Source organism: Chlorocebus sabaeus, chromosome 21 (genome assembly GCF_047675955.1).
Source record: "Chlorocebus sabaeus isolate Y175 chromosome 21, mChlSab1.0.hap1, whole genome shotgun sequence".
Classification (NCBI taxonomy): domain Eukaryota; kingdom Metazoa; phylum Chordata; class Mammalia; order Primates; family Cercopithecidae; genus Chlorocebus; species Chlorocebus sabaeus.
The window spans coordinates 60,813,608-60,836,717 of NC_132924.1; the positions used below are offsets into that span (position 1 = coordinate 60,813,608).

At 35.0% G+C, this 23,110-nt stretch overlaps 1 protein-coding gene across 5 annotated transcripts in view; it reads right to left on the reverse strand.

The window, feature by feature from the left end:
- The window catches only part of AKAP9 (A-kinase anchoring protein 9), a 171,501-nt gene that overhangs the window by 63,160 nt on the left and 85,231 nt on the right, over window positions 1-23,110 (reverse strand). For 4 of the 5 annotated variants that reach the window (XR_012090367.1, XM_073009134.1, XM_073009136.1 and 1 more), the window contains exons 15-21: window positions 22,127-22,223; window positions 20,512-20,604; window positions 10,130-10,486; window positions 8,006-8,230; window positions 6,720-6,860; window positions 6,153-6,256; window positions 3,440-3,645 (exon numbers count right to left, since the gene is read on the reverse strand). Coding sequence is in view for 4 of the 5 variants with exons in the window: in XM_073009134.1 (XP_072865235.1) it covers window positions 3,440-3,645; window positions 6,153-6,256; window positions 6,720-6,860; window positions 8,006-8,230; window positions 10,130-10,486; window positions 20,512-20,604; window positions 22,127-22,223 (1,223 nt within the window). In the remaining variant the exon portion in view is untranslated. The remainder of the gene's footprint in view (window positions 1-3,439; window positions 3,646-6,152; window positions 6,257-6,719; window positions 6,861-8,005; window positions 8,231-10,129; window positions 10,487-20,511; window positions 20,605-22,126; window positions 22,224-23,110) is intronic. The other variant, XM_073009135.1, reaches the window with a different exon arrangement.

Sequence of the window (23,110 nt, forward strand, 5' to 3'; positions counted from 1 at the left end):
TGGTCTTGAACTCCTGACTTCAGGTCATCTGCCCGCCTTGGCCTCCCAAAGTGTTGGGATTACAGGCGTGAGCCATGACTCTCAGCCCCTAGCATTCTTTCTGTAAGAACTCATTTCTCCAAAAGGAGGCAGCAGCAGGTAAGATTCCATCCCTGGCCTCCTATGGGAGAGGTGAGCATAAAACCACTGAATCATCACAGTGAACACCTGAAAGAAATTTTTTTTCAACACGACCTGGGGAATTCATTTTTATGAACTGATCTAATATTCATTCAGGTTTAAGTGATTTTATGTTAGCTCAAAATTTCCCTTTAATTTCATAAAGTAGGTTACTCTTATGAGGAAGCAAATATTAGCAACTTTATCTTTAATTTTTTGAGTGTTAACAAGTCCATACACGTTTAAAATCAAAACATGTTCAGACTTGAAGGCTGAAAATACATCACAAGTGTTACAACAAAAAGTCATATATGAAAACTGAAAAGCAAAAGTTGCTTCACAATTAGATTGATTTAAATTTTTGTTATAGTAAAAAACATAAATCTTTCAAAAGTGTATTTCATTTTAAAAAATAATGCTTCCATTATATTTATGAAGGAATATCAGAAAAAATTCTTACATATGGAGCACAGTGATAATATTTTAAAGCCAGTATTTTCTTTCAAGTTTATATAAAAAGTTTTAAATTATAAATTCTAATAACTCAATATATCCTCAAAGATGCAAGATGGATCCATTAAGTGTCCCCCAGTGATATCAGTGGTTACTCTAATTTTATTAGTAAGACACTGCTGCTAAACATAAAAACAGTAAGATGGAGTTAACTACATGGAAAGTAAATATAACCAATGATACTAATCCTAGCAAAATTATATCTGCTACAATATTCTATACACTATATTTCTTATCTCTGGATTTAGTTTTTCCTCTTATCTCAATATTATTCTTTCAGAATCGGTCAACAGTTAACTAAAATTTTAAAAGGTGTAGTTAATTCAAATATATGTAGTGGTTTTAGGCAAAATATATGACTCTATTTTGCTTTGAATCAGAATAGCAATGACTTCTTCATTAGACTATGAATTGCTGTAAAGCTAAAAGCATAGAGAAATAGTTCAGCAAATGTCTGTAGAATTAAACTCATAAAATTGCTTATAATTGAAAACTATGGTCAGTTGCAGTGGCTCACGCCTGTAATTCTAGCACTCTGGGAGGTCGAGGCTGGTGGATCACTTGAGGTCAGGAGTTTGAAACCAGCCTGGCCAACACAGTAAAACCCTGTCTCTACTAAAAATACAAAAATATTAGCCAGGCATGGTGGCAGGCACCTGTAATCCCAGCTACTTGGGAGGCTGCGGCAGGAGAATCACTCGAACCCGGAGGTGGAGGTTGCAGTGAGCAGAGATTGAGCCACTGCTCTCCAGCCTAGGCGACACAGAGAGACTCAAAAGAAAAAAGAAAAAAAGAAAGAAAACCATTACTGTATCTTAAAATAGGATATACATATTTCACCTGTGTTGGAAGATTGAGATACACTTATGCAAGAAAATAGGCTAGTTGATCAGAAGTCTTTTTAGGTCTGCTTTCTCATGGAAAATGAACATAAATATAATCCTCTGTGCTTGAGTTAAATTATCAGTTTATTCCTTTTTATGGAGACAGTGCTCTGGAAGTAAGTTCACTGTCTTTCAAGGCATGTTGTCTGCTGAATACTTTGGCAGCCATGTTGAGAAGTATCTAAGAGAACTACTAACAACAACAACAAAAGCACAAAATACATCTGTAATGCACAGAACATTCTCAGAGTATCTTTTGAATATGGCAGTCAACCTGGTCTCTAGGTCTTACCAGTAGAACTGCAAAATCCCTCCCTAAATGGTTAAGTGAAATAAGCTTGTGAAATAATTGTTTTTTAAAAAGCATAATTTGATAAACACTTTTACTAGACTAAGAAAATGTTACCTAATTCTTCTCTATAAAGATCCATACGCAGAAATAAAATAGCCGTGATTGAGAGCTTAACCAAGAGTGAAGTTAATTTGAAAAATTCTACCAAGTTTGAAAAGAGTGAATTTGAAAGCAAGGTTTAAAATTCAGTATTATTTCAGCTTTTAATTTACCAAAAGCAATTTTTAAAACTATCTTTGAACTCAACTGAGGTGTTTAAAAATCAGTTTTATTTGCAATTCCAAATCAAGTTTTTCTCTGTACTTAGAAACACACTACTGGCTAACTTATAATTAGGCAAAGCTTCCATAAATGGGATAATTTCTTCTCATTTCTCCACCTGAAATTTAACAAACAGAATGCTCTTCAAAAGTTACAAAAACTGGCATCTTAGGTCTGCCTCTAACTGGGAGAGATGCTTGAGTGTGGAATGGTAGTGAACTGCGAGCTTGATGTGAGCCAGGAGTCCAGATCCTATGTTTCTCCATCTCACAAAACTTTTCCCCGCTTCTGATTTCCTCATTTCCCTCTCCTGCAAGGAAAAAGAAATTGAAAAAACAAGAGACAATGGAGTTCAGGAATGTGATGGGAAGAAATGCAAAGAAGAGGCCAGGCATGGTGGCTCACGCCTGTAATCCCAGCACTTTGGGAGGCCAAGCCAGGCAGATCAGCCTGGCTAACATGATAAAATCCCGTCTCTACTAAAAATACAAAAATTAGCTGGGTGTGGTGGCATGTACCTGTAGTCCCAGCTACTTGACAGGCCGAGGCAGGAGAATTGCTTGAACCCAGGAGGCAGAGGTTGCAGTGAGCCTAGAATGCGCCACTGCACTCCAGCCTGGGCGACAGAGCGAGACACTGTCTTTAAAAAAAAAACGAAACGGAAAGAAGAGCCGAATCCACACAGCTGAAGGAAGACAGAGTTACAAAGATAGCTCTGGCATATCAGGACCTAATCTCTGGATCCATATACACTGCATAATATTTCAATCCACTTTTTCAAAAGGAAGAAAGAATCTAGCAGAGAACAGTCCAAAGATAAGACCAAACCTTGGGTTTCTTATCAAGGCTTTCTTCCAACCATTTCAACAGGTATGTGAAACTGGTGCTAGGTTCCTAAAAAGTCTTTATTTCTAATCTTTCCTTAATTTATAGGATGGTTTCAGGATGTCATCCATACCTCACAGATACTGGTAAGAGTCCTGAGTGCTGATGCAGAAATTTTTTTATTGGTGGAGAAATGTAACAGCATTCTGGTTTATGTAGGCACCGTGGCAACCCTGGGTAAATATAATGACAACTCTATGATACCCACTTGCAAATGCTATACAATAATGGTGTTTGAGAAGAGTCGCTCTAATTATTTCTGTTTGAAGGTCCATTTGCTGGAAAATACTTATTTTCTCTTCTATATTTTCCACACATGGCAAAATGCCTTGAACTCAGCAAGATTTGTTGAAATGACTGTTTCAACAACATAGAAAACTAGTACCTCTTGTATGTTCCTCATGGACACATGACTTTACAGATGCCTCTGCTTCTGACCTCCAAATTAGGCTGGCAGATGACTGGCTTTTACTAGATCTATCTAGAATCCCAAGGACATGGCGACCAATTGTTTCTTCAACAGCTGCTGTTGTCTTTACAACTTCTAAAAGGATCTTCAAAAGTCTGTTATTAGCTTTCTGGAGTGCATACCTGTATAGATAAAGAAGCATTGATTAAAATGTTTAATATTTTTGAAGCAAACACTTTGCTTATGTCCACTAAAAAGTACACTGCAAAATATTTGATTTGAAAAATAACAGATGATCCTCTTTGTTAAAATACCCAATACAATATTATTTAAATATAATTTATTTATCTACAATAAAGTGCTTCTTGTTTTTTATTTGTGACTATATTATAAAATGATTTGTTTTGTCTGAAAAATTTTGGCCAATCAGCTTAATCATACCATTTTTCAAAATGTACAATATTTAATTGACTTGAAAAAAATAACTAAAGTCTTAAGCTAGTAACTAGGTTAAGAGAAAATTTTGGGAGACAAAATTTAAGTTTTAAAAAGTATGGCAGTGCCAAAGCATATGCAAGTTATTGAGCTTGCTGCTCATAGTTATACATATGTATTTTGTACATTTAATCTTTCTATATGTTAAACGTAAAAACATATTTTAAAACATAATTTCAAAATCACACCAGAAAAAATTATGTGGCAGTATTTGTACAAGTTAATGGTAATGAGCTGAATATTTAAATTACAAAAAGTAATACTTAGGCAGAGATCCGTTTTTAAAAAGGTCTGTAATGAAATTTCACTATCTGTCAACACCAGAGGGAGTATCACAGGCTGTTTTTATTACATCTGCTCCAGAGACAGAAATTTCTCAAGTTACACTCACCACTCATTTCAGTCAGTAGAAGAACCCTGTTTTCAACTAAATAGAATGAATTTGGTGTCTCTCTTTTTAAAAAGTAATCCTTATTTTAAAAAATCTGGAAAATACTGCTAACCACCCACCAAAAAACCTCAGCAATAACTATGACAATTTTAATACCTATATTTCTAGACTTTTCCTCCTGCCTCTCTTATAAATATATACATATTTTAAAAACAAAAATGAGATCATCCTGAACAAAGTGTTTTTGTACACTCTCTTTTTTGCTTAACATGAACATTCTACCACGTGAAGCAAGGTATTTCCATAAGTGGTGATTCAGAAGGTTGCCTGATTAATTTTCTTAAAAACTAAACAACTCTCTTGTCCTAGCAACTCAGTTCACAAAGGCACACTTTATACATGCAGACTAAATAAAAGATTTTCACGGTAAAAGTCTTCTGCCTTAAGATAGTTTTATCTTTTAGCTTCACACTGTAGGAGATTGCCAACAATCAGGCTAAAGGATATCTGTTTTCACAGGCACATGACATATCTATTTTAAGACAAGATAATAAATGGAGAAGTTTTCCATTAGTATTTGTCAAGTGAAAGAGACAGTTCTATTTTTGCACCTAGATCAAGTTCTCTGCTTATATAATCAAGAATACTAAAAATAAAACTAAAATAATTTAGTAGGAAGCCAAGGGTTTTATTTCCTTAACTTGTTCTGAGGTTTTGTTTAAGCGCCGAACCCCAGGACTAGAATAATGTGAAAATATTTCTACTTAAATGATTAATATGATGGTTAAAAAAAAAGAATACTCATTTTATTGGCACTTACTGTAAAAATTCCTAAAAATTAAATACTGCATAGTCTTCAAAATTTACCAATTAGAGATAAATAATATAAAATAAACAAAGTGTTTATTTTATATTGCCATGGTAACTCTAATTTTCATACACTGTCTTTCTTGTTTGAGTTCCATACTGACTGCGTTCCATACTGATGATCCAATGGGGAAGCCAAAATCTTAGGGGCCAAATTCCTCCATGCAAGCTGAGGAAGGAGGTTAGGAGGACACAAGAGGGTTGACAGTCACAGAAATTGGAAAAGGAGGAAATTAAGTTAGTAAATATTAGTTTTAATTTAAAATTAAAGAAATTATTTTCATTTGAACAAAGTTTAAAATATTGTGCTTAAAGTCTTTAATACTAATGTAGGATAACTATTCTTACCTAATATTTTACATTTTTATATTAACCTCTACAAAATCAAAGTAAGGAAAAGTTTTGCTAACATCAGGTGATTAATTTATCCCTCTACAGGACTGGGATATGGATTAAAAGTTGTCATCTGTTACATAGCAAATGCATGAAAGAAGTTTAGAATATTTACACTAACGGTAATTTTTTTCTCAGAATAAACAAGGCAGGGGATGGCTTACACTGAATACATGTCCATACAGTGAAAGAATACAGTTCACAAGTAGAACTGTGTTTTTAGGAAACAAAATGGCATATAAGTATAAAATTAATCAAGAAAGTTTCAATATCCAAATACCTTAATATTAACAGTTAAGTATGTGATTAATATCCAATCAAAATTTATATAGAAATGATTTTTTAAAAATTGTATCTATTTAATGAGAAAAAACTGAAAATCCTTTACATACTACACATATATGGACATGTTTCATACACAGATAGTATGATGATTTTTAAGACAAAGTATCAATGTACAAGATAAAAATAAGGACAAAGTCTATTACATTGAAACAACCATTTTAATCTACTTTGCACTGGAAAAGTACACATTTTGTATACCTTTCATTAGACAAAATCTCAGGAGGCACATGTTCAGGTTTTCTGTCCAATTCCTTTTCTTTAAATGTCTGTTCTTCAGCTTCTCCTTGGTTTTCATTTCCATTCTGTTTAAATTTGAGTAAAGGAAGAGAGGAGAAGACAGAAAGAAAACCTGTCATCTTGGAAATAGCATGTCATTCTTCTATATGGGTATGAGATAAAATAGAAATCTCTGTGCACAAAATTGATACTGTTTGGTATAATATTTAACTATATTTGAGACTAGTGTCATCAAAAGAGGATAAAACATTCTCGTACATAAATAAAAAAGTTTAATGGGTTCAAATTATGCATGCTATAGTGCAACAATAAAGTTTGTTAGGTTCTCTTGTTAACAGCAATGTCACATTCAAATTACCCTAAATGAAATATAAAGCATTTTGACTCCACCTACCTTACACGTATGCAGTCACAAATATGTTAAGCTCAGTACCTATAAAAGAGTACATCTCATACCAACAACAAAGATAAACAAATCCTACTGAATTGTTGATCCATTGCTCCTAGGTGGGCCAAAGTCCATACTACCTGTGTTTGCGTACTGCTGTTGCGCAGCTCACAACACAGCTTCTCTCTTCCAGCTAAAGACAGCTGCTTTAGTGCTTCCAGCTCCTCTAAAAGCACCCTCTCTCTCTCTGAAACCAGGTTTTCATTATCTATGGAGGATCTCTAAATAAGAAAAAAGGTCATGAGAGAATATTGTTTGCGACAGAGAAAAAGGGTAGAAATATTAAGCAGATTTCTTTTAACCCCCGGGACCAACAGGTCCTGGTTCAACTTATGATTCGTATTGCATCATAAGGGGTTAAAAGTATATACAAAGATCAATGCAAAATTTAAAATATTTTTTAAAAGCCAATTAAGCCTAAATATTCAGGAATTTGTGCAGTTCACTTAGTTTTTGTCAATTTTGCATTGAAAATTAAGAAGTCTGAATTCACAAAATGCAATGAAGAAAAGCAAAGTTAATTTTCCAAATTATGTCTTATGCTCAGCTCCCAATCTTCCTATTATTTTATATTTGAAAGAATACATGTTAATAGTTATCTCTAGTTATTTCTTATCTCCTTTTTAGCTTCAGTTTTCAAAATTAAATTCAATAAATCTGTTTTCATAAGAACTTCTACATAAATATTTCTTGCTTTTCTGCAATGATTTTGTGAGTATATTTTATATAGCAGTTGACAAGAATCCAGCTCCCAAATACCAAGAAGTATTTAAATTTAGTCAAGAAAGGGATAAGAATGTTAAATAAATTTGCATTTCTCAAATCAAGAAGAGATGTTTCCCTGGAAAGAGTTCCAGAAGCATACTACTTCCGATTTCCATTCATGATTAAAAAGATGGATTAAAGACAGATAAAGGTAAAACTTCGAGATGCTAATTGGTGGACTCACAAAACTATAAATGAATATAGTAAAACTGAACGATAGTAACTGCATAATGGAGCACCTCAGCACAATGTTATTTCCAAAATGTCAAACTGCGTTTGCTATATATGGTTAATGGATTTAAAAAAAAAAAAGCCCAACAACCGTGTAGCCACTTTTCCAGTGCTTGAAAAAGGAGTTAAATAAAATGACAGAAAGACAATGCCCACTCCAAGGTTGAGAGAGGTGTCCCTAACAAGATCTAAAGCTGCTGTGTTAGTATAGAGTGTGTTCCTGATGCTAAATATATGTAGTTTATTCAGATTTTGGCAAAAAAAAAATATGGCTACATAAAAAATACTGTTGTTTTTACTGGGGATCTGGTTCAAGTTGGTGTTTGGAAAAAAAAAATTGGGGAGAGAATAGGGACTACAAGACCCTTACCTGGGCTAATTGTTTATTAAGTCTCTTAATCTCTTCTTGTAGCTGTTCCTGGTCTTCTCGCTGTCTCTCCATTTGTCGCATATGTGCCTGCCTTAACAATTCTGTTGCCTGTTGATGTTCTTGGTATTGTCGTACAAGTTCCTGCCTCATATCTTCCAATTGTTCTTCATTCAACATTAGTTGTCTAGAAGCATCCATGCTCGACACCGAAATCTCATCATGAATCTTCAAGAGTAAAGAAAAAAAAAAAAATTCAGCCATAACACATTTTGTAAAAATCTGTCAGCATTAATATTTTAAACAAATATGAAAGCAATTCTATTACTTATGCCATAAAGCATGTGATTTTATTATTAAACAAAAACATACTTTTAAAAATAGTGTTTTTCTTCATTACAATTCAAAACAACATAAAGCTACTTTATTATCATTATATATATTATTTTCCAAAAGCAAAACAATTATTTATCAATTAGTTTAGACTTAATCTAATTCTAATAGAAAACAAAAAGAACTAAGATACTTAAGATTCCTTCTACCCTTAATGAAGCTATAATGCCATTATTCCTCTTGACATTTTATGACGGGTAAATAATATCAATGGAATATTTATATTTTAAAATTAAATGTATGAAACATGAGAAACTATCCATTTAATTTACACAGTGGTTATCATAGTACTACAGAGAACTACTGATAAAAAATAATTTTCAATACATTTTATTTGAAAATAAAAGCTTTACATTCCAGAGTCTCACGCTCATAAGAAGTCAATTCCTTAATACATTCTATGAGTACATCATTTCCTGGAGAGATGTTACTTAAATCATTTTGCTTTGAATAGTTGATGGTAAATTAAAGAGGTCTTCAAGAACACCTAACAAGTTTCACATTCCACAAAGAGATGGTAATTTTATTTTATTTATTTTTGAGACGGAGTCTTGGTGTCACCCAGGCTGCAGTGCAGTGGCACCATCTTGGCTACTACAATCTACACCTCCCCAGTTCAAGTGATTCCTCTGCCTCAGCCTCCCAAATAGCTGGGATTACAGACATGCACTGCCATGCCCAGCTAATTTTTTGCATTTTTAGTAGAAATGGGGTTTTACCATGTTGGCTAGGCTGGTCTCGAACTCCTGACCTCAAGTGATCCACCTGCCTCAGCCTCCCAAAGTGCTCGGATTACAGGCATGAGCCACCACACTTGGCCTGGAGTTGGCAATTTTACTTGAATATTAGTCTGAACAAAACATAACCTATCCTGAATATTAATTAAAAAATTTAATTCAGATAATGTTAAAAGAAGTAGGATTTATTACTTTCTGTTAAACAGTTGAGGTATAGATACAGAACAGATCTTCTATTAATAAATAAGTAAAGAAATCAATAATTAGGATATAGATAGTAAAATCTTTTAGTCATCCTAAATAGGTAGCTATTTCCTTGTAATGCTGTTATATTTAATTAAGCAAATCTTTTATTCACAGATATTACCAAATTGTAGTATAATTAATCTCGAATTGGTTGAAACAGAATTAATGTGCATACAACTTACAATGGGATTTTACCAGGTACAACGTCTTTAAGATAAACAAGAATATTATGAACCAGACTTGTTTTATTTGATACTAATATTAAGTCACTTATCCATATATCTTACAATTAATAAAACACATTAACAGTGTGAATCGGCCGGGCACGGTGGCTCATGCCTGTAATCCCAGCACTTTGGGAGGCCGAGGAGGGTGGATCACAAGGTCAAGAGATTGAGACCATCCTGGCCAACATGGTAAAATCCTGTCTCTACTAAAAATACAAAAATTAGCTGGATGTGGTGGCACGCGCCTGTAGTCCCAATTACTCAGGAGGCTGAGGCAGAAGAATCCCTTGAACCTGGGAGGCGGAGGTTGCAGTGAGCCGAGATGGTGCTACTGCACTCCACCCTGGCGACAGAGTGAGACTCCGCCTCAAAAACAAAACAAAACAAAACAACAATGTGAGTCATAAGACTGAGTTTGATATTTTCCTCCTCCAAATATTATGTAGCATTATTGCTAATATTTTCATAGTGAAGGAATTCACAATTTTTAAATAAGTTTTTTATGTTCAAGGAGGCATACTTACAGACTGTCTGACTATAAATGTCTTATCTTTGGAGAACATTTCTTCTGAAATAGTCAGCACACAGTCCTTTGATTCTCGTATATCATCGGGATCATTATTTGATAATAAAATTTCCTTTCCATGTTCTCCTAACTCTTTACTAAGTGGTTTAAATTCTTCTTTAAATTTCACATCCACTGTCTCAAAAGTCTGAAAACCAGTTTGATCCTGTGATAATTTCATTTCATTAAAATAATGTTGTTTTTCTTGCTGACACACAGCATGTGCTTGCTTTGATGATGTAGTATTTTCTTTTCCCCCAGATATTCTAGACAGTTCAGTTTGTTGAGCAAATGCTATACTCATTGACACAATAACCTAAAGAAATAAAAGCAAACAATAAAGGATTTAGAAATATCAGCAGGAATTTAAAAAGCAAGTTACTACTCAAAATTGTATGAACAGAAAAAAGCATGGTCTCACGGTTCTAAACAAAAAGAAATCCTATAATAAAGTAATACCGAGATAGATTCTCTATTTTACAATAAATCTAATGTCAAAGTATTTATTTTACTGCCTGCCATTTTAAATAAAAAGTAAAATGTTTTCTTACTGTAACAGCCATAAATTTTCAGTAAAAATTAGAAAATAAAAGCCCTTATATTTCTCTCTTCCAAGAAAAATCACTGTAAACATTTTAGTAAATACTTTCCCAAATCTTCTTATTCTTCTTTACAGAGATAGATATGAATAGATACAGATATCATTTTCCTATAAAGATGTGATCATATTCTAATACTGTAACCAGTTTTTATAGCTTAACTATAGTAAATATATCTTCAAGTTAAGAAACAGAAATACATTTCTATATAATTTCTGATGGGTTCAAAGTTTCGTATTACATACATGTAGTATAAGTTTATTAAATCAATTCTCTATGTTGGACATTTAGAGTGATTCCACTCCTTTACTATTTTAAACACCAATGTGATGAAATATTTGTAATTATATAATTGTGCATATATTTTCTTATTTCCTCAAAACAAATTCCCAGAAGCGGAACACTTAGTTTGTATGACTAGTAAATATGAGTAGACATTTCATTATAATCCAACTTGACTTTTCACTACCACTATGATCCTGAATCCCTGCTTATTCTAGCCTCCCATCCCACCCCATGACAGGTACTTAGGAATTCTGACTAGCAGTTTTGGCTCTGACAAGTCCCTACACCTTTGAGAACCAATTGTATCAATAACTTTATGTCCTTTTTCCACAGATAATTTGTAATGAAGGAAGGCTGGTTGTAATAAACCCAGAATAAAGTATGCCTGGGATTAGAAATATTTGTACTTACAGACCTGCAGCCTTCTTTGTTTTCCTTGCTGGTCCAGGAAATATAACTGAACTTTTGTTTTAATTTCCTGTCTTGAATCTTATTCACCTATATGGGGTCCTGATTCCCACCTGGTTCCTGTGCTAGCCTCCTTTGGAGTAATTTGACTCAAAAACACAAAGCAAATAAATCATTAAAGCTGGGGTTCAAAATCCTATAGTCTTGCCTAAGCTAACTTTCCAAAAGGTAACATTATACTATTCCACATCTAAATGAGTCTGTCTAGAAGTATAATGCACAATTACCTTAAGAGGAATAATTATAATACCAGTAGCCAATGTAGAGAAAATGCAAGTTCTGCAACATTAGGAATGACATCACATATTTAATAAATGTTAGGGCAGAAATTTGAATCAAAATGTGTCTATACAGAGCTCAAGCACCTTAAACACTACATATCATCCTGCTTCTTCCCAGATAATCCTGCTACTATATCTCACCTACCAAATGGGACCTCTGGGTGGTGCCTATGCTATCTCAGAAAGAACTAGGGTTTGGTAACAACAATGTCATCTGGAACACATACCCATTACAGCAAAATGTCAAAAGACAAAGATAATTAAAAATAATTAACTAGATCATACAACTTAACAAAACATATCTTTAGCCTTCTGTAACTAGTGATCAAAACCTTATGACTGCGTTTTGTTTTAATTTCCTGTCTTGAACCTGATTTGCCTCTGTCTCTTCATACTGAATATATTGAAAATGTAACATGGAAAAAAAAGATTAAAAATATGAAAGAGAACAGAGATATGAAAGATAGAGAATGGTCAATCAACATCTAATTAGAGTTCCAGGTAGATATAATAGAGAACAATGGAAATGAACTATTTCACGAGATAATGGCTGAGAATATTTACAGAAGACACCACTGCCAAGATTCAAGATGATCAATGAATTATAATAAAAACAAGTATCTTATCTCTACAAAAACATCTGTAGCTGGGTGTGGTGAGCTACTCCAGGGACTAAGGTGAGAGGATTGCGTGAGCTCAGGAGTGCAAGGCTATAGTGAGCTATGATCACACCACTGCACTCCAGCCTTGCTGACAGAACCCATCTCTTAAAAAAAAGAAAAAGGAAAAAAGAGAACACCAAAATCAAAAAGATCTTAAATGTTTCCAAAGAAAAAAAGATGTATTAACCACAAGGGAACAACAAAGTAACAAGGACCTTGTCGGCAGAAACAAGAAATCAGAAAACACTGGAATATTACCTTCAAAGTTCTGGCATAAAAATAACTGTTAACCAGGTTCAAATAGTCAACAAAACAAACTTTTATGGATAAAAACAAAATAAAGAAATAAAATAAAGACAACCAAAAAACATAGCTTACTCCTAACAGATAATCAGTAAAAAAAAAAAAAACAACCTCTAAAAAATTTTCTTCAAAAAGAAATAAGATTCTAAAATGATGGCTTAAGATGCAAAAAGGATTAGAGCATAAACAACCTTCTTAAAAAAATATGTGGGTGGCCGGGCGCGGTGGTTCAAGCCTGTAATCCCAGCACTTTGGGAGGCCAAGACAGGCGGATCACGAGGTCAGGAGATCGAGACCATCCTGGCTCACCCGGTGAAACCCCGTCTCTACTAAAAAAACACAAAAAACTAGCCAGGCAAGGTGGCGGGCGCCTGTAGTCCCAGCTACTTGGGAGGCTGAGGCAGGAGAATGGCGTAAACCCGGGAGGCCGAGCTTGCAGTGAGCTGAGATCTGGCCACTGCACTCCAGCCTGGGCGACAGAGCGAGACTCTGTCTCCAAAAAAAAAAAAAAAAAAAAATATGTGGGTAAATTGAAATACTGATGCTACAAGGCAATAATTGCATCTGAATTATGGAATAAGAAAACACAAAGACTGTGCTTCCGGGCAACATAAAATAAGCCCACTACGGCCTGCTTCTCCCACTGATTACCTAAAAACTCTGAGCAAAATACAAAACAACTAAAGAATTCTGAAGAGTAAACAGTGGCGAGGAGACTGCAGAGGGAAGTCAACACTTAGGTGATTTGTATGGGAAAGATGAAACAGGAGTTTTAGTCTGAACCTAACTAGGTGGACTGCCTATTTAAAAAAAAAAAAATTCACATTCTTCAAAGAATTATAATGACATCCAGAGCACATAAAACATAAAATACAAAACATTTAATGTACAATTCAAAATTAGGCAACATAAAATTCGTTGTATGTTGAACTCATTGTCAGCACACCTGTTCTAAAATAAATGCTAAGGGAAGGTTTTCAGGCTAAAGAAAAATGGCACCAGAGGGAAATCTGAAATTTAAATAACAGCAGAACACATACTCTTCTCAAGTACACATGGAGCATTCACCCAGAAAAGTCCACATTTTAGGCATCAAATTTAAAAGAATTGAAATTAAATGAGGCATTTTGCCAGACCACAAAGAAACTTAAAAATTAATCAATCAACCATGGGAAGCTATCTGAAAATCACAAAAATGTGAAAATCAGTGCATTTCTAAATAACCCATGAATCAAAGAGGAAGTCACAGGGGAAATAATATATTTGGATTGAATGAAAATTTGCAGAGTGCAGCTTTAAACATTGCTTATAAGGAAACATTGCTATACTGACAAGCTATAATGTTTAAAGGTATAACGCTATGCTTTCGAGTATAGCATTAAATGCACACATTAGAAAAGAAGAAATTCCCTTTAGAAAAGCAGAAGAAGAGCAAATTAAATCCAAAGCAAGCAGAAAAAGGGTATCAAAAAGATATGGGTAGCATTTGAAAATAAAAACAAAACCAATAAAAACAAGGAAACAAAAAGCTGAATCCGTAATATACTAATACAATCAATAAACCTCTAACCAATCTGACAAAAAGGTGAGAAATAGGGATAACACTACAGATTCCACAGACATTAAATAATAAAAGAATACTACAGGCAGGGCATGGTGGCTAACACCCATGATCCCAGTACTTTGGGAGGCCGAGGTAGGTGGATCACCTGAGGTCAGGAGTTAGAGCCAACATGGTGAAACCTTGTCTCTACTGAAGAAAAAAAAAAACCCACAAAAATTAGCTGGGTGTGGTGGTGCATGCCTGTAATCCCAGCTACTTGAGAGGCTGAGGCAGGAGAATCACTTGAATCCAGAGGCAGAGGTTGTAGTGAGCCGAAATTGTGCTACTGCACCCCAGCCTGGGCGACAAGAGCGAAACTCCATCTCAAAAAAAAAGAAAAAAAAAAGAATACTACAATACAACTTTACCTATATAAATTCAACAGCTTAAAGGAAATGGACCAATTCTTTGAGTTATACAAACTACCAACACTCATTCAAAAATAGATAGATAACTAACATAAAACTAAATCTATTAGATAAACTGGATTCATAGCTTAAACACATATTTCAACAAAGAAAACTCCAGGCCCAGTAGCATTCACCAGCATATCTAAAATATATTTAAGGATGAAATAATACCAATTCTATGTAAATTACTCCAGAAAATAAAAGAGGCAATATATTTCAACATTGTATGGAGGCCAGCATTATTCTGATATGAAAACCAAGACATTACAAGAAAACCAAACTTGAAATATTATTTCTCATGAACACAGACATAAGTATCTTTGCCACAATATTAGCAAACAGAATCTAGCAACGTATAAAGGGAGGGGGTTGTCTCCCAGAGGGCATGAGAAAACTTCTAGGGATGATTGAAATGTTTTATACCTTGATTGTGGTATTAGTTTCCCAACTTTTTTTTTTTTTTTTTTTTTTTTTTTTTAACTTTTTTATTTTTTGAGACAGAGTCTCGCTCTGTCGCCCAGGCTGGAATGCAGTGGCCTGATCTCAGCTCACTGCAAGCTCCGCCTCCCGGGTTTATGCCATTCTCCTGCCTCAGCCTCCCAAGTAGCTGAGACTACAGGCGCCCGCCACCTTGCCCGGCTAGTTTTTTGTATTTTTTTAGTAGAGATGGGGTTTCACCGGGTTAGCCAGGATGGTCTCGATCTCCTGACCTCGTGATCCGCCTGTCTTGGCCTCCCAAAGTGCTGGGATTACAGGCTTGAGCCACTGCGCCCGGCCAGTTTCCCAACTTTTAACACTTGCTAAAACTCACCAAATTTTGCAGTTATAATTGGTGAATTTCATATTATGTAAATTATACCTCAGCAGAGATGATTACAAACAAAGAACAACAAAAAACACAAAGGAAGCTGTTGAAATTTTGAAAAATTGGTATCATAAAGATCACTTTCTTTTGTATATGCATTCAGATTAGAAAGAAATGACAGATAAAAGAATTCTAGTTTGGGGCCGGGTGCAGTGGCTCACACCTGTAATCCAAGCACTTTGGGAGGCTGAGGCAGGTGGATCTCGAGGTCAGGAGTTCAAGACCAGTCTGGCCAACATAGTGAAACCCCATCTCTACTGAAAATACAAAACTTAGCCAGGTGTGGTGATGTGTGCCTATAATCCCAGCTACTTGAGAGGCTGAGGAAAGAGAATCACAAAAACCTGGGAGGGAGAGGTTGCAGTGAGCAGAGATCTGCCATTGCACTACAGCCTGGGTGACAGTATGAGACTCTGTCTCAAAACAAAAACAAAAACAAAAACAAAAACAAAAAAAAACCAGGATTCTGGTTTGGAAACTTAAAAAAAACAGACTTAACTACCCTGTTACTCTTTCCTTTCCCTTCGCTATACTGTCTAAAAAATCCAACCAACCTGATTGGTCTCATTTTAAATTCATAACCACTACCTTTAAAATGGGCCCTTGGTAGAATCAGGCAATTTAACTCAACTTCCCTAGTTTACTCCATTTCTGATTCCTTCCCCTAGACAGAACTTTTCCCTCCTCTTAAACTTCCAACATCTTCTCTTTCTTTGTCTCTCTCAGGTGTTGACCTTGCTTCTTGTTTTAGTGAGAAAATGTAAGCAATTACTAGAAGAGAACTTTCACAGGCTCTGAATACTACATCTCAAAAGATACCTGAATAACAAACCAAATATTCTTTGCCTTCCTTCCTGTTATTATAAACTGCCATGCTCCTATCTAATGGCAACCATCCAGGGTATGGAATCCCCTCTCATCTAATCAAGAACACTACTCCAGCAACTGCTCCTCTGTATCCTAAATTAGCTATTTCCCTCCCTCTCTCTTCAATCATTTCCATGAGCACAAAAGTAGATGTAATACCTATTATCGTAAATAAAAACAAAACAGCAACAAGAAAAACTCACCACTTGACCCCCTACATCACTCTTTACCACTCTATTTCTCTGCTCCCCTTTTAAGTAAAACTCCTCAATACAGTTCATCTCCTCATTCTTCTCCTTCATTCTCTCTCAAACCCAGTCTAATCAGTTTGTCTACACCGTGCCATCAAATGTGTTCTCGTGAAAGTCACCAATGATTTCATCTTGTAAAATCAAATGATTTGCAGTAATAATCTTTCTTGACCTATTAGAAACATCTGATACAGTTTAATACATTCTCTGCTTGATAACAGTTTTACTTGGTTTCTGCAATGCCCATTCTTTTGTTCTTCCCATATCTAACTTACTGCTCCTTCTCCATCTCCTTTGTTTTTCCTTATTTATCTGGTCTCTGAACACTGGCATGCTTCAGGTCCGTTCCCAGATATCTTCTCTATCTATACTTATTCCCTATATTAGTTTTTCAATTTTTTTCACTGCAATCCATGGCAAACATACACACACATAAAACAACAAAACCACATGTTATATTATGACCCAAAGCATACACAGGTACATATGTGTCTATATAATTAAAACTTTCCATTAATATTAAAATCCTACTCCCAACCCCCTAAATGGATTTCATGCCTTAAAAATGAGTTACAACTCACAGTTTAAAAAACACTGCACTATATGCTAACTCCCAAATTTATATTTCTTACCTTATTTCCTAAAATCTAGATTTATATATCCCAAACACTGACTTTACTCAACATTTCCTTGGCTGTTCCTCAACATTTATATTTAGACATTTAGTAAATATTTTTGCATTTAATGAGTCAAAAGCTGAATTCTGAGTCTCCTCATTCCTCTTCAAAACTACTCCTTTGCAGTCTTTTCCATCCTACTAAAGAACTCTAAGCAAATACCAACTCCATTCTTCAAGTTGCTCAGGTCAAATAACCTAGAGTAATATATTCCCCTGAAGTGTGAGCCCTTGCCCTCTTTCCCTGTATTTCTTCCTCCCGTATCCAGGAAAAGGAAAATTCTCCTCCTGTACATCTGCAGAAAAGACAAATCTGTGCCAAGATTTCACAATATTTCACCATGAATGTGGGAGTTGCAGGATTAAACTAAATTGTCCTCCAACTCAGCAGAGGTAGCAGCTGGGCAAGCAACCTTCACAAACTCTAGTCAAGTCTCCTGATCACGTCTTAAAGACACCTGTTAGAGTAATTTTTGACCTTTCTTTTTGTCTTGTCTCTCTTGACTTTCCCTTTCATATTTCTTTAAAAGGTCCTTAACCTGGTATCTTCCTGATTCACTCCCTCACTTCCTTTAGGATTTTCCTCTAATGTCACTTCATAAAGTCAGGCCTTCCATGACAACCCTATATAAAATAACACCATCTCACTCCCCATGGATTTTCCTAGTCCCGTTTTTTTTTTTTTCTTTATAGTACTTACCATCGTCTGTATGTTGTCTATCTGTACCAACTAGAATGTAAGGTCTATGGAAGCAAAGATTTCATCCTCTTTTATTCTGTCATACCTCAGCACCCAGAACACTGCCTAACAGTGAAATGTAAATGAATGTCTAATTTCAGTAGTATGTGCTCAAATCACAGGAGGACTCTAATGTGATATATACTGGGAATCACTACTCTTACTGGGCTTCTTCTATATAGCCTTGTGCTTTTAGAAAAATGATTCTCAGCCAGGCATGGTGGCTCACGCCTGCCATTCCAGCACTTTGGTAGGCCAAGACGAGTAGACTGCTTGAGATCAGGAGTTCAAGACCAGCCTGGCCAACATGGCAAAACCCTATCTCCACAAAAAAAATACAAAAAAATTAGTTGGGGTGGTGGTGCACACCTATAGTACCAGCTACTTGGGAGGCTTAGGTGGGAGGATGGCTTGAGCCCAGAAGTTGGAGGTTGCAGTGAGCAGAGATTGCGCCACTGCACTCCAGCCTGGGTGACAGAGCCAGACCCTGTCTCAAAAAAAAAAAGAAAAAAAAAGAAAAAGAAAAAAGAAAAATGGTCTTCAATCTTCTTCTACCATATCTGAGGGGTACAGAGTACAGCATAATCCCATCAGTACTGGTGACTAATGTCGACAATCTGTATTATTCTAGGACCAAGCTGGGCCATCAAATGTAGTCTCTTGGATCACAGTAGCTTGGCTGCATTTAGAAGAGTCTTCACTGACCGGTACTTTAGTGCTTTGCTATCAGCTTGAGTGAGTAATGCTTTATAAAACATCTTCATATTACCACCATTATCACAGTAATAAGACTACTTCTAAGATAATATTTGAGTCTTTACTATGTATCAACTCATTTGCTAACTGCTCTGTAGGCATTAGCTCATTGAATCCTTATAAAAATTACTACTATGCCAATTTCCTCTTTCAACATATAAAACGCTGAGATTCACAAGTAACTTTCCTAAGGTCACAAATCTAGTAAACCAAAAGAACAAGAATTTAAAATATGGTATATCCAATACCAAACCTCACATTATTACTATACCCTGACACACCATTCCATTTGATAAATTTGTATAAGAGCTACATGCAAGAGAAAACTTGCATTCCTCCAAGAACTAGACATTGAAAGCTATAAAAAAAAAAATGATAGTGTTTCACTTTTCACTTTAGTCATAAGTGAACAAGTCCTTATGGCCCAGATATTTCCTTGGGTCTTGAATTCCTCATCTAATTTATGTTTTTCCTAATTCCTTATATATTTCCTTTATATCCTATCAATCAATCCCACCCCTTTAAAATCCATATATTCCACTGGGATTGTTATATTAAGAAAGTTGAAATATTATTTTAAAAAAAGCAAACTCATAATTCAATAGTTCGTGTGTGTGTGTGTGTATATATATATGTGTGTGTGTGTATATATATATATATATATTTTTTTTTTTTTAGATGGAATTTCGCTCTTGTTGGCCAGGCTGGAGTGCAATGCCATGACCTCAGCTCACCACAACCTCTGCCTTCCAGGTTCAAGTGATTCTCCTGCCTCAGCCTCCTGAATGGCTGGGATTACAGACATGAGCCACCACACCTGGCTAATTTTGTATTTTTAGTAGAGCTGGGGTTTCTCCATTTTGGTCAGGCTGGTCTCAAACTCCCAACCTCAGGTGATCTGCCTGCCTTGGCCTCCCAAAGTGGTGGGATTACAGGCATGAGCCACCGCACCCGGCCAGTTCCAATATTAAAAGCCAACCAGGTATACACATTTTGAAAAGGAATACAAAGACAAAACAAATAGAACCATAACGTTACACTAGGTTATATGGCTAATATTAAAGAACGACTCTGGACACAGCAGATAAGCATACAGAGATGAGCAAAACTCCCATTGATAAACTCCTTCACTTAGCCAGGAGCTAATTAATACTCACTGATAATCCTCCCTTAGTATCTGTAGTCATTACCTAACAAAGCTTTTCTGATTGGAAATAGATACAGATAATATACACAGAGGACCAACCACTTTCTCCTTCTTTTCCTATCTTCTTCCCAACTTTTAAGGAAGACCAAACTCCTTCACAAGGCAACAAATATATAGACTTGTTTTGGCATTCTGAAAAGCTTCTAATTACTAGTCTACATTAAGAAGAATGTTCTTCTCAAATAAAAGTTCACAAGATATTTTGTTTAAAGGCAACTATAATTGATATCATTATCCAACCACTTAAAGATGAACTATATATGAAACTTATAAAAATAAAGTACATACCATCGATAAAATCCATGCTATTTTTGAAGGCTCAAAGGGAATATAAACTAAGATAATCTTCCAGATAAGCTATAAGCTTACCTTAGCTACTTCTTCTTCTAATTGTTCTTGGTATTGTTTTTCAAGCAACTTAACGATATTTGTTTCCTCTTTCACTCCAAATTCACCAGAAAACTATATTTAAAAGCAAAATATGACATTTATTTACATTAATTATACACCACTTATTTTTAAACTTCTACCTCAAAATCTCCCCAAAGTATCAGTATTTTTAGAAAAGTTCTACACACTTTCAGCAAAAAATCTATTTTAATTCTCTCAATTAAAAACAATTTTAGTAAATAATTCTACTAAATAATTATACTTACTACTGTGAACTTAACAATCAAATATGCAAACAGGAATATGTTTACATATTTATAAATGCTAACATACAGTTCTAGAGTGGGAAAAGGATACTTAAATATAACTAATACAATATATATATGTGTGTATATATTTCCTTTTAAGTAAAATGTTAAACAGTGGCATTGTTTGCTCATAAAATTACAAGCAAATTTTCTTTTCTTCTTGGTACTTATTAATACTATCTAATTTTCTACAAATACAAAGTTACAGTTATCAATAGAAAAAACTATAAACTTTAAAAAATATAAACATGTTCTCAGTATGAAAGTATTTATTTAGCAATTATCATGATATGGGATGAGTATAGCAGAATCAAGGAAATGTCTAACATCTTTCCTCTGTATACTGAGCCAGGAAGAACGATGATCTTTATTTTTTCTGTGACTTAAGAGCTAAAAATCTACTGAGTGAAGACCAGGGTTCAGCAGTTGCAGGTTTGAGAAAGTTGCAGGTGTGAGAAATTGAGAATAATACAATGTTGAGCAGAGGCAGGGGGTGGTTTAGTTAGATGGCATGTGCTGTAAAAGATGTGGAACTTTTATATACCATATGGACCTTACTGGAGTAGGCCTAATCTATTATCCCAGCCCTGCTGTCTTGGATTCTGGGGATTCCTAAACACTTTTTTCTTTTTTCTTTTTTTTTTTTTTTGTGATGTCTCATTCTATTACCCAGGCTGGAGTGCAGGGGCGCAATCTCAGCTCACTGCAACCTCCGCATCCTGGGTTCAAGCGATTCTCCTGTCTCAGCCTCCTGAGCCACTGGGACTACAGGCAAGTGCTACCACGCCCAGCTAATTTTTTGTATTTTTGGTAGAGATGGGGTTTCACTATGTTAGCCAGGCTGGTCTTGATCTCTTGACCTTGTGATCCACATGCCTCGGCCTCCCAAAGTGCTGGGATTACAGGTGTGAGCCATCGCGCCTGGCCCCTAAGCACTTTTCTAGAGATGGCCTGGTCCAAATTCCCTTGCTGGAAAGACAAAGCTATGTTGACCAGGGCACTGAAACTAATTTGTACATAGCCCACATGTCACAAAAAACAAGATAAATCTTAAACTATAACATATTTAAAGGAAATATAACCCCTCAAACTTCCTCTGTGTTTTTCCTATGCTATAAAAATAGACTAAATTTCTTTACATATGTATTCTGAGTTTTCTATATAAGGTATTATCCTCATATTTATTATGCTTACTTCTCAGCAACTATAGTAAACCAGACATAAAAATGATAGTAGAAAAATCAGTGTATATAACAGTTAAAAGATAAAAATTAAAAATATAATACCTCTATTGTACCATCAATATTCTTTTTCACACAACTTCCAGGGTACATTGTTCTCTGTGCATCAGATTCTGTAATTACCACCGAATCAACGGGGAAGCTGAATATAAATAAAAAAGGTTAAAGAATTAGAGTTGTATATGTGCTTTAGTGTTCATCCAAAATCTATAACACACATAAAATGTGTACCGGGGCATGGGAGACAAAAATGAGTCAAGGGTTGTAGGTATTGTAACTTAAATCATATTTTTGACTAATATTTCCACTTAAAAGAACACAATTGAGTAACAGTATTTTAACAGATGATCAACTGAATTTTATGTCATCTTACACGACAAATGTATGATATGGAACTATACATACTGACTTTTTTTTGGAGAGATGGGGACTCACTATGTTACACAGGTTGATCTCAAACTCCTGGCCTCAAGTGATTCTCCCACCTCAGCCTCCAAATGTGCTGGGATTACAGGCATGAGCCACTGTGCTTGGCCAGTATTTACTTTTTTTAAAAAGTTATCTAAGATATATTAGTGACTTTTAAAAAGTTTGTAAAATCTCACTTTTATGAGAAACTTCTTTTAATGTACATATGTATATTTGGATACAAAAAGTTTGATTTTTTTCCTATGTGTCCACATCAAAAGTAACAACGTTTACCTCTAGTGGAACTCAGGAGCAGTGGTGGTACAGAGAAGAATCTTAATTTACAAATACTCCTTTTGGACTTTTTTGTTTAATTTTTTGGTATTCACATTTGTACTGTGTAGTTTTTACATGCATTCATTATTTAAAATTTTTTTTTTTCTTAAAATGCTTAACTTAGGTCATAAAAACTAAGATCAGTATTTAGGAACCATGGGAAAAAAATAAAAGGAGGAAATTATAATTTTCATTTCTGGCAAATACAATTTTCCACACCCATTTTCATGTACAACTATGTTGCTTTCTTAGTTTGACCCTCCTCTTATCCACATACCTTTCTTT